The following is a 15,726-nucleotide window of genomic DNA, read 5'->3' as shown; positions in this document are numbered from 1 at the left end:
ACTTGGCGATCAATTTGAAGCTCGACGTGGGCAAGAGTATGAGTACTTTATCTCCCAGTGTGAACTCCCTAAGGCGCGTACCCCTGTCTTACAGGCGGATTTTCCGTTCTTGGGCCTGCCGCAAATTCTCCTGGGCTAGGTGTGTGAGTGTGTGGAGTGTGGTCAATAACATATTGAATTTCATTTTTGCTTGGTGACGGTCCCTCCTCCCAATTTTCCCACAGTACATCTAGGATGCCACGCGGCTTACGCCCATATAATAATTCGAATGAGGAGAACCCCGTGGAGGCTTGTGGGACCTCTCGCACTGCGAACAACAGGGGTTCGAGCCATTTATCCCAATTGCGTGCATCCTCGCGTACAAACTTTTTAATTATGCTCGAGGGTGCGATTGAACCGTTCGACTAAACCGTCTGTTTGTGGGTGATAAATGCTGGTGCGGATCGGCTTAATTCCCAGTAACCCATACAGTTTGCGCAGTGTGCGTGACATAAACGAAGTAGCTTGATCAGTCAGAATCTCTTTAGGGATTCCAACTCAGGAGATGATGTGGAAGAGTGCTTCCGCAATACTATGTGCTGAAATATTGCGAAGAGGCACTGCTTCCGGGTATCGCGTTGCATAGTCCACCAGAACTAAAATAAAGCGATACCCTCGTGTTGACCGATCTAATGGCCTGACAAGATCCATCCCAATTCTTTCGAACGGGGTCTCGATTAATGGTAGAGGGCACAAAGGCGCTTTTGGAATGGCCGCTGGATTTACTAACTGGCATTCGCGGCATGCCGTACACCACCTATGGACATTGCCGCGAATCCCTGGCCAATAGAACCGGGCCATTATTCGGGCTAATGTCTTATCCAGCCCCAAGTGTCCAACCATGGGATTAAAGTGAGCCACCTGGAATACCAATTCCCGGCGGCTCTTTGGGATCAAAAGTTGTGAGATCGTCTCCATAGTCTGAGTGTCCTGCATCACTTGGTATAATCTATCCCTCATAATGGAGAAATAGGGGAAGGATGGGGTGGCGTTTGGCTGGAGCGTTTGACCATTGATTACTCTCACTTGGTCAAACGCATGCCGCAGAGTCCAAAGACATGCAGGTTAGGCTAATTGGTGGCTCTAAATTGACTGTAGGTGTGAATGCCAAGTTTATTTGTATAGCGCTTTTAACAATAAACATTGTCGCAAAGCAGCTTTACAGAATTTGAACGACTTAAAACATGAGCTAATTTTATCCCTAATCTATCCCCAATGAGCAAGCCTGTGGCGATGGTGGCAAGGAAAAACTCCCTCAGATGACATGAGGAAGAAACCTTGATAGGAGCCAGACTCAAAAGGGAACCCATCCTCATTTGGGCAACAACAGACAGCATGACTATAACATTAACAGTTTTAACATGAAGTCAGTTTCGTTGATGTTGTAACTCTTCAGTGATGGAAACTTGAGTGCAAAACTGTTCATGACAACTGCAGTCCTAAAGTTAGCAAGTCATCTGTAGTCCTCAGCCATAAAATCATTACTGTAAGTGTCCAGAGCGTCCTCCAAGTGTGACTTTCAACTGTTCACATGGGGCCATCCTCCGCAGGAGCAATGCGATGAGACTCCAACCAGACACAGGGCACCAGGATGGATCAGGCAGGTCCGAGGAGCAGAAGAGGTCAGCATCTCGATCCCAGGACCGACATGTAACTCAGAGGGACAGATTTTTTTTTGAGGGGGGAGAGAAAAAACACAGGTTGTTAGGTATACTCAATGTCACCTGAATAAGTAGGAACAGTATACATATTGCAGTGAGTACAAGCAGGGACTCCAGCAACTAACTATAACAGCATAACTAAAAGGGGAGAGCCGGAAGGTAACACAGGCATGAGGGAGCCCCGAGACATAAAGCAGCCAACCACTACACCATCAACAAACTCGAGTCAGCAAGCGAGTGTGAATGGTTGTGTGTCTCTATGTGTCAGCCCTGTGATGACCTGGCAATTTGTCCAGGGTGTACCCCACCTCTCACCCATAGTCAACTGGGATAGGCTCCAGCTTGCCTGCCACCCTGTACAGGATAAGCAGCTACAGATAATGGATGGATGGATGGATGGATGGATGGATGGATGGATGGATGGATGGATGGATGGATGGATGGATGGATGGATGGATGGATGGAAATGCCACTGTATAAACAGAGGACAGGCTGGTCTGTCAGTGTATAGCTGTAACCTGTAAAAAATTCTTTGTGTGACGGAAGATGTAGCATTAACCATGCTTATGAGGGTAAGGAGGTTAGATTTTACACAGCATTGTGGTCCATTCTTCTTGGCAAATTGTCTTCAATTCCCAAAGGTTACAGTTGTCTAACTGATGGCCTCACAATTTCAAAATCCTTCATACATTTTCAATGGGATTCAAGTCAGGAGATTGGCTAGGTCATGCAAGTCCTTGAGTTATTTTGATTGTATGTTTTGGTTCTTGTTCATGTCCATCTTCTCCCCAGATTCAGTTTCTTGATCATTTAGATTAAATATTCCTCTAATATGTCCTTTTACATTGCTCCATTCATGTTTTTTATGATGTACTCCTTTGATGATGTGTAACGTCCCAGTACCATTTGCAGAGAGTCAGCCCAACATCATGGTGCTCCCACCTCTGTACTTTATTGTAGGTATGTGTTCTTGGGATCATAGATACAACCCTTCCTTCTCCAAGCTGAACTTTTTTGCTCCATCTGAGTAGAGTATACAGTCATGACAAAAGTATTACACACTCTCCTTCAATTCTATGTTTTTTTTTTTAATTTATCAGGGTCTAAATTACAATTGAGTGGTCCTCATCAAGTTCTATTTAAAAAAAAAAACTCAAGTGACAGCAAAAAATACAACAGATTTCAATATGTAGTCATTTCTTCCCCAAAAAGTAAACTGACATTCAGAACCCAGGTAGGAAAGAACAAGTACACCTCTCGTACTTCCAGAATTATTAAGGGAGTAATTAGCAGCCAGGTGTTACTAACGAGATGCACAAGATTAGTTGATTATCACGAAGTCTGACTACATCTATAAAAGCAGAACTTTTGGCAATCTGGAGCACTAAGGTGTATCTACATCATGGCCAAAAGAAAGGGCATCAGACATGACCACAGAGACACAATTGTTGCTATTCATTAATCCAGGAAGGGTTATAAGGCCATCTCCAAACAATTTGAAATTCACCATTCTACAGTGAAAAGGATTGTTTACAAGTGGAGAACACGACAAGACAGCATCAAGCAATCTTCCTAGGAGTGGGCGTCCCAGCAAATTCAGTCCAAAGTCAGACCCTTTAAAGCTCAGACATATAAAGTAAAACTGAAGAGTTCACATCAGACAAATCCTGTGGCCTACAGTCCTCTGGAAGCATATTAAATGCCTATTTTCTGACAGCAATGACAGAACAAAGACTGAATAAGTGGCTTTCATGGAATGATGACTAGGAAAAAGCCCCTTCTCTCTCTCTCAAAAAAAAGCAGCACACCTTGGGTTTGCAAAATTGCATCTGAACAAACTATAAAAGGTCTTGAACAATATCCGTCGGACTGCTGAGACCAAAGCGAAGATCTCTTGTCATCATGCACAGCCCCACATTTGGTGAAAACACTTCATACCAGATATTAAATATGGTGGTGGAGGGGTGATGATTTGGGCTTGTTTTGCAGCCTCAGGACGTGGGAAACTTGCAGTCATTGAGACAACAGTGAATTCCACTTCATACCAGAATATTCTTGAGACAAATGTAAGGCCATCTGTCTAGCAGATTAAGCTGGTCCTGAATTGGGTTATGCAACAGGACAGTGATCCCAAGCACACAAGCAAATCAACATCTGAGTGGCTAAAAAAAGGAGAAAAAATCAAGATGTTGAAATGGCCAAATCAAAGTCCAGACCACAACCCTGTTGAGATCCAGTGGTGGGATCTTAACAGAGCTGGGCATAAAGAAATGCAGTCAAACATCAGTGAAATAAAGGAATGTTGTAAAGAAGAGCAGCCCAACATTTCTACAAAATGATGTGACTGACAGAAAATGTTAATTAAACCACTCCAGAAAATGTTAATTTTCAAGTTAACATTGCTAAAAGTGTTTCTACATTTTGTTTACATTTTTGGGAAAAAATTACTACATACATGAAATCTGTTGTATTTTTTTGTTGTCACCTGAGGTTATTTGTTTGCTTATAGAAGTTGGTGAGGACCATACAATTGTTATTTAAGCCTTGATTTAAAAAAAAAAAACTAAACAAAAAACATCGAATTGAAGGAGGTTGTATTTTCTTTTTTTCTCATGACTGTACAGTTCCAAACGATTTGTCTGATTTGTTAAAATAATTTTAGACATGCATCTCTGTGCTGTGCTTTTTTCTTTCCTTTTGTTTGGTTGTTTTTGTTTTATGAAAAGGAAGAAAAAGAAGTCTTTATTTGTCACATGTCCACTCAAGCACAGTGAAATTCCTCCTCTGCATTTAACCCATCTGAAGCAGTGAACACACACATGCACACACAAGTGAGCAATGAGCACCAGTTATGCTATAGTGCCCGGGGAGCAGTTGGGGGTTAGGTGCCTTGTTCAAGGGCACTTCAGCCATAATACAGAAGGAGGAGAAAATACTGTTCATTCACTCAACTCCCCTCACATTTTGCTTGCTGGTCCTTGGGAATCTGACCAGTGATCCTTTGGGCCCAAGACTACTTCTCTAACCTTCAGGCCATGGCTGCCTGAAGGAGTTTTGTGTAAGATGTAAGAATGAAGATGTTTAGATTAGATAAAACTTTATTGATCCCTTTGGGAGGGTTCCCTCAGGGAAATTAAGATTCCAGCAGCATCATTACAGATAAACAGAGAAAAGAAATAGAGGAAAACTTCTAGATAAATTAAAATAAATTAAGTATTTGCATATACAAAAAGATTAAAATATGGGGAAGAGAGGAAGGGGGAGAGGAGGGGGAGGGAAAAAAAGGGGGGCGGCAGGAGAGATATTGCACTTTATATTGCACATTGTCCGGTATTGCTGATTGTTAGGCTAGGCTACTGCTCCTTCCTGTCCTCTGTCCTCCTGTTACCCCTCCTCCCCCCCAGAGAGGAGTTGTACAGTCTGATGGCGTGAGGGACAAAGGAGTTTTTGAGTCTGTTCATCCTGCACTTGGGAAGGAGCATTCTGTCACTGAACAGGCTCCTCTGGTTGCTGATGACGGTGTGCAGAGGGTGACTGGCATCATCCATGATGTTCAATAGTTTGTCCATAGACCTCTTCTCTGCCACCATCACCAGAGAGTCCAGCTTCATGCCGACCACAGAGCCGGCCCGCCTGATCAGTTTGTCCAGCCTGGATGTGTCCTTCTTGGATGTGCTGCCCCCCATCACACCACGGTGTAAAACAGGACACTGGCCACCACAGACTGATAGAACATCCACAGGAGTTTCCTGCAGATGTTAAAGGACCGCAGCCTCCTAAGGAAGTATAGCCTGCTCTGTCCCTTCCTGTATAAGTGTTTGGTGTTGCAAGTCCAGTCCAGCTTGCTGTCCAGCCACAGCCCGAGGTACTTGTAGGAATCCACAGCCTTCACCTCGACTCCCTCGATCAGAACTGGTCGTGACCTTGGTCTGGACCTCCCAAAGTCAATGACCAGCTCCTTGGTCTTTGAGGTGTTGAGCTGCAGATGGTTCCTGTTGCACCACACAGCAAAGTCCCTCACCAGGCTCCTATACTCCTCCTCTCTGTCGTCACTGATACACCCAACGATGGCTGTGTCATCGGTAAACTTCTGAATGTGACACAGCTCCGAGTTGTAGCAGAAGTCCGCGGTGTACAGGGTGAAGAGAAGAGGGGCCAACACCGTGCCCTGGGGTGGTCCGGTGCTGCTAATTACAGTGTCAGACGTGATGTCCTTCAGCCTGACGTACTGTGGCCTGTCAGTGAGGTAGCTGGAGATCCAGGTGACCAGGCAGGGGTCCACTCACATCCTGTTCAGTTTGTCCTGAAGCAATAGGGGCTGGATGGTGTTGAAGGCACTCGAGAAGTCCAAGAAGAGGATCCTCATTGTGCTATTACCCTTATCCAGATGCAAGTGGGCTCGGTGTAGCAGGTAGAGGATGGCATCTTCCACACCAACACCTGCCCGGTACACAAACTGCAGACAGTCCTGGGCATGTTGTACCTGGGGTCTGAGGAGGCTGAGGAAGAGCCACTCCAATGTCTTCATCAGATGTGAAGTGACTGCCACCGGTCAGAAGTCGTTCAGCTCACTGGGCCGATTCTTTTTGGGAACTGGAACGATACATGATGTCTTCCAGAGGGTGGGCACTTTCCCCAGCTGCAGGCTGAGGTTGAAGATGCGTTGGAGTGGTTCACCCAATTCATCAGCGCAGGTCTTCAGTAGTAGGGGACACACCTTGTCCGGGCCTGCTGCTTTCCTGGGATGAAGCTTCCTCAGTTGACCTCTGACCTGGTCTACAGTAATGCATGGAGGAGTCTGTGTTGAGGTGGGGGATGAGGGGGAGGAGGTGGCTACTGTGATGACTGGGGGAAGGTGTGTTGAGGGAAGAAGGAGAGATTGCTGCAGTGAGGGAGAGAGTGGGGGGGACATGGGCTGGTTGAACCGATTAAAGAAGTCATTCAACTCATTCGCCCTCTCCACTGTCCCCTCAATGACTCTGGTCTTTGTATTACATTTACATTTATGTGTATATTTTTATTATATTCGGAGATATTAGCATGTATTTGCTATTTTAAATTCAAATTTAAATAAAGTTTATTGTATTGTATTGTATTGTGGCCTGTGATGGTTTTCACACCTTCCCAGACCTCCCTCATGCTGTTCTCCTTCAGCTTCTGCTCCACCTTTCTCCTGTAGCTGTCCTTAGCTTCCCTCACGCAGCGTTTCACCTCCTGCTGTGCTGCTTTCATTGCCTCCCTATCCCTGCTCCTGAAGGCGGCCTTCTTCCTGTTGAGGACAGCTTTGACTTCCTGTGTTACCCATGGCTTGTTATTAGGGTAACACCATACAGTCTTAGTGGGGGAGACCACGTCTGCACAGAAGTTGAGGTAATCCATCAGACAGTGTGTCAGCCCCTCTATGTCCTCACAATGTGGGCTAAGCAGCACATCCTAGTCTGTGATGTCATAGCAGTCCCTGAGGGCATCTTCCATTTCAGGGGACCACCTCCTGATGGAGCTAGTTGTTGCAGGCTGCCTTTGAAGCAGGGGGGTGTACTTCGGCTGTAGAAGAACCAGGTTGTGGTCAGACTTCCCTTTTGGGGGGAGGGGTGTGACTCTGTATGCATCCCTCACATTAGCATACAGCAAGTCAATTGTCCTGTTGTTCCTTGTTGGACAATCCACAGCCTGGTAAAAAGCAGGCAAATGCCGCTTTTCCACTACAAACGCGGCTGAGCCGTGCCGTGCCGAGTCGAGCTGAGTCGAGCTGAGCGGGGCTGTTGGAGTTGCATTTCGACTACAACCGCGCTGAACCGTGCTGGCTGGAAGTGGGTGGACACATTGGGTGGAGTTAGCGAAAGTGGGTGGACGTCAGGTGATGTCGTTAAGCAGCGCAAACAGTGACATCAGTGACAGTGGCGGAACAAGTCAGAGCCGGGCCGGGGGCGGGGCAAATGACCGGGCCCTTTATTAAAGCTTATCATAACATCATTTTAGGCTACAAAATGTCCGCAACTGCGGTGTTTACCAATTTCAACACTACCGGGTGCAACTATGTTATTTAGTACATCAAGTCCTTCAAACGAACATGTAACTCAGAAACAAAAAACATTAGGATACTGTACATGGCTCATAATAAAACATCAATAGCCTATACTGCGCACATTATTTGAAGGGCATACGAATGAGCGCTCAGAGTGGTGACAGGAAGAGTCAGAAATAAAAGGAGGGCGGTGCAAACCTCACTGAATGCACTGTGTTTACCAATTTCAACACTACGGGGTGCAACTGTTATTTTGTACATTAAGTCCTTCAAACGAACATGTAACTCAGAAACAAAAAAACATTAGGTGACATACTGTACATGGCTCATAATAAAACATCAATAGCCTACTGCGCGCATTATTTGAAGGGCATACGACGAGCCTTGCGCTCCGCGAACTCGTCCACGATGCTCTGTATGTCACTGATTCAGTGAGCTTTTCAGCGGTAGTCTCACGACCCGAATAGTAAACAATAAACATGGAGGACATGGAGTCGTTAGTGTTGCTGGTCTTGGTGCTGTGGCTTGTTGTCACCGACAACGCCAACAGATACTGGCAAGAGCGTATAGATGAGGCGAGGCGCATAAGGCTTCAGAAATTCTCGTAATTCGTAATTCTTCTTCTTCCGGGTTTGCGGTGTTTACAGATCCCAGCGCGCTCGCGGGGCGTGTGTGGGCATGTGAGGACACTCCTCCTCACCAATCAGTGCACAGGGGAGTGTCTGCTCACGCCCCCAGCCTCAGTCGGCACGGTTTGGCTCGCTTCAGCCCCACTCCAAAACGGTGCGAGTTTTAGGGGCTAAGCAGGGCTGAAACGAGCTGAGTCGTGCTGGTTTTTGGTAGTCGAAACGCGAGCCGTGTCGGGCTGAAGCGAGCTGAAGTGTACTGAAAAAGGGTAGTGGAAAAGGGCCAAAAGTAGAGTCCAAAGTAGCATGATTAAAGTCCCCAGAAATGATGATAAATGCCTCAGGGTGCTGTGTCTGCAGCCTTGCTGTGACAGAGTGAATCCTCTCACATGCAGTGGCTGCGTCTGCCCTCGGAGGGATGTAAACACAGATGGTGATCACGTGATTGAACTCCCTCGGCAGATAATATGGCTGCAGACCAACGGCTAGCAGCTCCAAGTCCGGGCAACATAAAACTGTATTTACGGAGATATGTCCCGGGTTACACCAGTGGTTGTTAACATAAATGATGAGTCTCCCACCTTTGCTTTTCCCGCATGTGTTAGTGTCTCTGTCGGCTCTCACAGCAGTGAATCCCCACAGGTCCACGTTAGCATCCGGTACAAGGTGTGTTAGCCATGTCTCTGTAAAGATAAATAAGCTGCTCTCCCGGTAAATCCGCTGGTTGTTCAGAGCGGAAAGCTCATCAACTTTATTCAGCAGCGAGTTCACATTCCCCATGATGTTGGTGCAGTCCACTACTCATTGTTCTCTGTTGCTCCTGCTGCTTTCAGGTCATCCTGCAACTCTTTGTGAGTGACTGCTTGCTTCTTTCTCACCTTCCTTATTATTATTATTATTATTATTATTATTATTATTATTATTATTATTTTGAGTGCACGTTCTGAAATCTTGGATGGCGAGTGCTGTTTATTATCCCCCCAGCATATACTGCGGGGAGATATAGCTATCCCTCTGTCCGTCTGTCTGTCTGTCCATCTGTAAACATTTTAGTTTCCAGAGCATAACTCAAAAACTATTAGGAATTTTTTCACGAAACCTGATAGTTATGTTAAGTGACTGGAGGAGTTGTGCCTTTTGACATTTTGGATTTCTGTGATTTTTAATTTTTCCGTATTTCCATGGCAATCAATTCAACTTAGGAAAATTTGGAGTGGGGTTTCATGTGGGGGCCGGGGGGATATGTCATCTTCTGATGACTCTTGTTAATGTTGTCCTTGAGAACTTTAGGAAGCTCTTTTACCTTCACCATGATTACTACTTGTTTCTTGAAATGTATTAGGTAGAACTTGATTTGTTTTTATGTAATCTTTACATGGAAATGTTAGAACAGCAAAGCCGCAATGGTTTTTGTGTGTGGTCTAATTTGACATTTATACTATATGTATAACACCATTGTAAACCATTATTCATTGTTTTGAACATACTCTTGGAAGTAGCTTGAGAATGATATCTATAAAATTTGATTATTTTTTCTTCTTGAGGAAGGATGTGGAGTATAGCCCATCATGCAGCAGCTTTAGATTCCCTGCTAGGCACTGCCACGTTTCCCTCTCCCTCATACTGCTATCAAACATGCAGGTGGTGAGCTCCTTTGAAGTGCCAGCATTCTGTTTCATAACACTTTTCCACAACGTAGAAGGTAAATTCTGTCTTTTTAGGAAGTAAATTGATGCAGGGCACAGCAGATGGCTTTGATTAATGCCTCATATAAAAGCTCATGCTTTCTACAGAATAATCTTGACATATTCTGGTTTCATCCAGAATAGGGGATAAGTGTAAGGCTCTGTGTAAATGCACAAACATGACTTTGAGAATGAAATTGATGTAAATGTTCTTATTAAATATAAATTGTTATATCTATATTTAGTATGGAACCATTATTGTTTATTGAAGGTAGCATCGACATTCCAGTCTGGCTGGGCTGTGACTCAGAATCTGTACGAATGTAGAAGCACGATATGGAAAGTTATTAAAGTTATGACTAAATAAGGCAACTGAACTCAAAAAAAAGAAAAACAAAAACAAATTACCATTAAGTATTAATTGGTTAATTGAGTTGAGAGTAACCATTTGAGCTGTGCCATGACCACTGAACATGTTTCTTCTAATTTTCCTCTAATTCTCATCTAACAAATCTCAGACTCAAAAATTGTAATTCCAATTTTGAATTAGTCACATCCTTAAGTGCATAGCATCTATCAATTTTATAATGACACCAATGTAGTATGTATAAAAGTGATGTTTTTAATGCAGTGTGAAACAGCTGGTAAAATGTGTACGATATCAAATAGACATTCACAGAAACAGCAAACTGTTTTACTGAGTAAATACACCTAACACCAACCAATTTCAGTTTCTAAATTCGAAAACCCTAACCATCCTTCAGCCAATACTACATTATGAAATACTGAACATAAATTTGAACATTTGGAGGGAAAGTAGCTATGTTAAATTATTGTTCTGATGTTACTATGTTCAAATTATTAAATAAAGAAGAAGCCTTTATTTTTCACACATACACTCAAGCACAGACTTAAGCACACAGTGAAATTCCTCTCTCCATTTAACCCATCTGAAGCAGTGAACACACATGCACACACAAGTGACCAATGAGCACGCACACATACCCAGAGCAGTGGGCAGCTATGGTACAGCACCTGGGAAGCAGTTGGGGCTAGGAAAGTAAAGAAGTGTCTTTGAGCAAGACTAGGTGCCTTGCTCAAGGGCACTTCAGGCCATGGCTGCCCCATGTCAACCTAACTGCATGTCTTTGAACTGTGGGGGAAACCGGAGCACCCGGAGGAAATCCATGCAGACACGGGGAGAACATGCAAACTCCACACAGAAAGGGCCCCGTTGGCCACTGGGCTCAAAACCAGAACCTTCTTGCTGTGAGGCAACAGTGCTAACCACTACACCACCATGCCACCGGCACAGAACATTCTGTATCAATTAAATTCAAATCAATTCAGTTCAATTAAATTAAACTTTAATTCAGCTTACCCAAATACACTTATGAATGTCATAACAAATTAGTGAATCATGGGGTAGAAATGTTTTTTGCTTTTATTTAACTTTATTGTGTCAAATTATAAGTCAATAATATAAGCTATGGTCTCATCACCTTTAATTAGAATAGATGGTTTGGGGTTTTTTTTGTTTGTTTTTTAAGGGAAAGTCTTTTCTTTTCTCTATATGATGATTATATTAACCTTTAACTCGTGCCCATATTGGTTGTGCTTTAGTATGCAGCCCAACATGATGTCTGAACAAGTGGGCAAGCAGGAATCACGAGAGACTTCACACCAGTGGCTAGTATTTAACATGCCTATTCAATTCCTGTACAGCTTGCAGAAATGGCCCGAGTTTCTTCAACTGTTTTAAGTTTCAGCATGTTCAAACACATAAATCCCTGATCCAAAGGCATGTTTTCCCCGGGCCAACACAAGATTCCAGCACTAAAAAGTCAGTGTCAAATCCTGACCACTGACCTACTTTGCATTTTTCATAGGGTTTTCATTATGGTGCATTCTATCATTTAGGGTCAATTATTCTAATTTCCCAGTGGTTGATGTTTGATTTTGTGTCAGTATAAAAAAAAATCTTTCCTGAGATCTGCTGTTATGCTGGCTTGTTCTTATTTTAGAATGGAAAGAATACCATTTGGGGTTACATGTCTCTCTTAGATAAAAGTTCCCATTATTGCATGCCTAGAGGATGTCGAAGTCAAGTCTGAAAACATATGTCAAGTTTGTGGAGCCTGTCTTGACATTTTAGACCAAAAAAGATGAATATAAATGAAATAGAAGAATAATCAGAGGAGGAACCACAATGATTCTGATTATTATCAAACAGATAAATTATTCTTGTCATTATCACCCAGGGCAGAATCAGCATGTGATGTGATGTGATGTGATGTGATGTGATGTGATGTGATGTGATGTGATGTGATGTGATGTGATGTGATGTGATGTGATGTGATAGATGACAACTATGGTCTGAGTGAAAATTTGGACTTTGGGTAAATCCTCAGGGGGCTCAGATAAGACCATCCACTTTTGCAGCAAAAAGAGAAAAGCTGCTCTGCATCGTTGTGTATATGTGACTCTTTGTAATGGGATGTGATAGAATGAAGGTACAGCGTATAAACTTGATTACTGTCAAACAAAACGTGTTTTATTAAACATAAACAGAAGCCTGTTTTATCAGTGGGCAAAAATGTGCCATGGGTAGTTTTAGTTTAAGAGTGGAAACATTGCTATGTTTTAGGCTGCAGTTTAAGCTGGCAGTTCTTTAGTCTTTGTGAGCTTTTCTGATTAAATTAAAAAAGCTTCTCTTTCCCATAGTCTCTTACCATTCATTGGAGTCTCATCATGATTCTTGTTAGAAACCCATCAAATATTCCTCTAAATAAACAAAGACACAAACAAATACATTTATACAGGTCCAGTATAAGGAGCTCAGGTGACACTGGTGGCAAGAATGTGGTGTTAATGTGTCATCAGGTCTATTATTATTATTATTATTATTGTTGTTGTTGTTGTAGTTGTAGTAGTAGTAGTAGTAGTAGTATAGCATTAAAGAAACTACCCACTTCCAGCAAATGACTTGTGTGAGATGACAATGTAATTCATGTCTAGATTTTCCCCTAATTCTCAATAATAAAATAATATGAATGTAGTTGTCAGAAGAAGGATTAGTTTTTGCAGTCACTTTAGTTATTAATTTAGCTACAGTTTTGTTTGTGCACCAGGCAACCTTGTATTTCTCTGATCTGTCTTGTTTGTACTTGCAGAGTTTGAGTGAAGAGCAAATGAAGAGCTTGCTGGTGGAATGTGAGATGGCCTTGAGCAGAAGTTCTGATTCAGGTACAGAAGATTTCTCTGTCCCCAAACCCTACTGTCCTGTAGAAGGTCAAATAATGTCTCTGCTGGCCAGCACACCCCGTCTATCCAGTTCTGCTCTCTCAGAGTTGCTTCAGGAATCTTGTGGAAACCCAACCAGTCCTGACCCAGAGCTAAGAGCTCAGCAGCAAGAAGCACAAGTGAAGCTGCAGTCCTGAGGAGAAATTCAAAAGAAGTGTGGTAAATAGTATAAAAAATATAGTCTGTAGGACCCAGAATGTTTTATATAACAATGATTCTGTTGTAATGTGTTTGTTACAATATTTCCCAATAAGTGCAAAATAATGCAAAAGGTATGACAGTAGAGGATGTTTATTTAACATTACTTTTGAGTACATGCCTTACATTAATAAAGTTCAGCTGAAATATGACAGAAAAAAAATACATTTTTTACAGTTTGATTTATGGGAGGTGCAGTGGTCAGCACTGTCACCTCACAGCAAGCAGGTTCTAGGTTCAAACCTGCTGGTTGACCAGGGCCTTTCTGTGTGGAGTTTGCATGTTCTACTCATGCCTGTTTCCTCCAGGTGCTCTGGCTTCCTCCCTCAGTCCAAAGACATGCAGATTAGATCAACTGGCTACTCTAAGGTGGGGTTTACATTAGACCGTATCAGCAGATCATCAGATTAACGTTTTTAAAACGATTAGTGTGCACACAGCAACACCAATACACGATTTGCGTGCACACAGCAACACCAATACACGGATACGCTCGGCTCCGCAGGCATCCTGCGCTCCAAATCACTCCGCCCTGAACAGCGAGTGCCCTCTGGAGGGTGCGCACTCCGGCCCTGTGCAGCTCACAGAGCGCGCGAGTGTAGTGCACAAGCAGTGATTCGGGACTGAGCCGCTGTGTGTGTGATCCCAGCGCATATCACTTACCACTTGCAAGTGGAAGGATGGCAAGCCTAAAGACAATCATAACTACACAATGGGCAGTATTTGCATCAGTATTTGCAGTATTTTCATACTTTTATACTCTTTAATGAAAGGTGATACAAGGCGGAAGTCCGCGCCGTTTTTCAGCAGTCGCGTCACATGACCAACGCCAGCGAATCAGGAAGGTGGATGTCACAGTGACGTTGTCCAATGACGACGCCAGCTAGAGCTCAGCACAGCGTATCCACGTATTCTCAATGTTTACACAGCACCGGAGCTGACACGATCTGGATTGAATACGTGGACCCTGGCGGATTCCCGTTTCTCGGCATTTCCAGGCGTTTTAATGTAAACGGACAGTGCATCCACGAAGAAAACGAGACAGATACGGTCTAATGTAAACTTGGCCTAAATTGCCCATAGGTGTGAATCTGAGTGAGTGTGAATGGCTGTCTGTCTCTCTGTGTAGCCCTGCGATAGGCAAATTACAAGGTATATATTAATTTGCTTATTACAACACATCATGGTTCTCTAATGATAGTAGGGAAGCCATGGCCTAAAGGTTAGAGAAGCAGCATTGGGACCAAAAGGTTACTGGTTCAATTCCCTGGACCAGGAGGAATGGCTGAAGTGCTCTTGACTCTTGAGCAAGGCACCTAACTCCCAGCTGCTCCCCAGGCTGCCCACACTGTTGTACGTTGCTCTGTATAAGAGTGTCTGCTAAATGCTTGTAATGTAATAATCTACACTCACTTGTCATGTTCATTGGAACACCTGTGCTCATCATTCATGCAACTAACCAATCATATAGTGCAGTACATAAAATTATGCACATACAGGTCAAGAGCTTCAGTTTGTGCTCATTTCAAACATCAGAATGTGGGAAAAAATATGATCTCAGTGACTTTGACCATGGGCAGCACAGTGGTGTAGTGGTTAGTGCTGTCGCCTCACAGCAAGAAGGTCCGGGTTCGAGCCCCGTGGCCGGCGAGGGCCTTTCTGTGTGGAGTTTGCATGTTCTCCCCGTGTCCGCGTGGGTTTCCTCCGGGTGCTCCGGTTTCCCCCACAGTTCAAAGACATGCAGGTTAGGTTAACTGGTGACTCTAAATTGACCGTAGGTGTGAGTGTGAATGGTTGTCTGTGTCGGCCTTGTGATGACCTGGAGACTTGTCCAGGGTGTACCCTGCCTTTCGCCCGTAGTCAGCTGGGATAGGCTCCAGCTTGTCTGCGACTCTGTAGAACAGGATAAAGCGGCTAGAGATAATGAGAATGAGACTTTGACCATGGTATGGGTCTTATGCCGCTTTTCCACTACCAACGCGGCTGAGTTGGGCTGAGCCGTGCCGTGCTGAGTTGGGCTGAGTCGAGCTGAGTGGGGCTGTTGGAGTTGCATTTCGACTACAACCGCGCTGAACCGTGCTGGCTGGAAGTGGGTGGACACATTGGGCGGAGTTAGCGAAAGTGGGTGGACGTCACGTGATGTCGTTAGGCGGCGCAAACAGTGACATCAGTGACCTTTTAAGCGGTAG

The 15,726-nt window shown here is 44.0% G+C and overlaps 1 protein-coding gene across 1 annotated transcript in view; it reads left to right on the top strand.

Moving 5' to 3' along the window:
- The window catches only part of fsip1 (fibrous sheath interacting protein 1), a 104,233-nt gene extending 90,621 nt beyond the window's left edge, over positions 1-13,612 (top strand). The window contains exon 10 of the mRNA XM_060933960.1: positions 13,210-13,612. Within this exon, the coding sequence (XP_060789943.1) occupies positions 13,210-13,476 (267 nt within the window). The 3' untranslated portion in view covers positions 13,477-13,612. The remainder of the gene's footprint in view (positions 1-13,209) is intronic.
- The last annotated feature ends 2,114 nt before the right edge of the window (positions 13,613-15,726 follow it).

This window comes from Neoarius graeffei, chromosome 11 (assembly GCF_027579695.1).
Source record: "Neoarius graeffei isolate fNeoGra1 chromosome 11, fNeoGra1.pri, whole genome shotgun sequence".
NCBI lineage: Eukaryota > Metazoa > Chordata > Actinopteri > Siluriformes > Ariidae > Neoarius > Neoarius graeffei.
The sequence above is the reverse complement of the archived record's forward strand: the minus strand, read 5'-3'. Positions and strand labels throughout refer to the sequence as shown.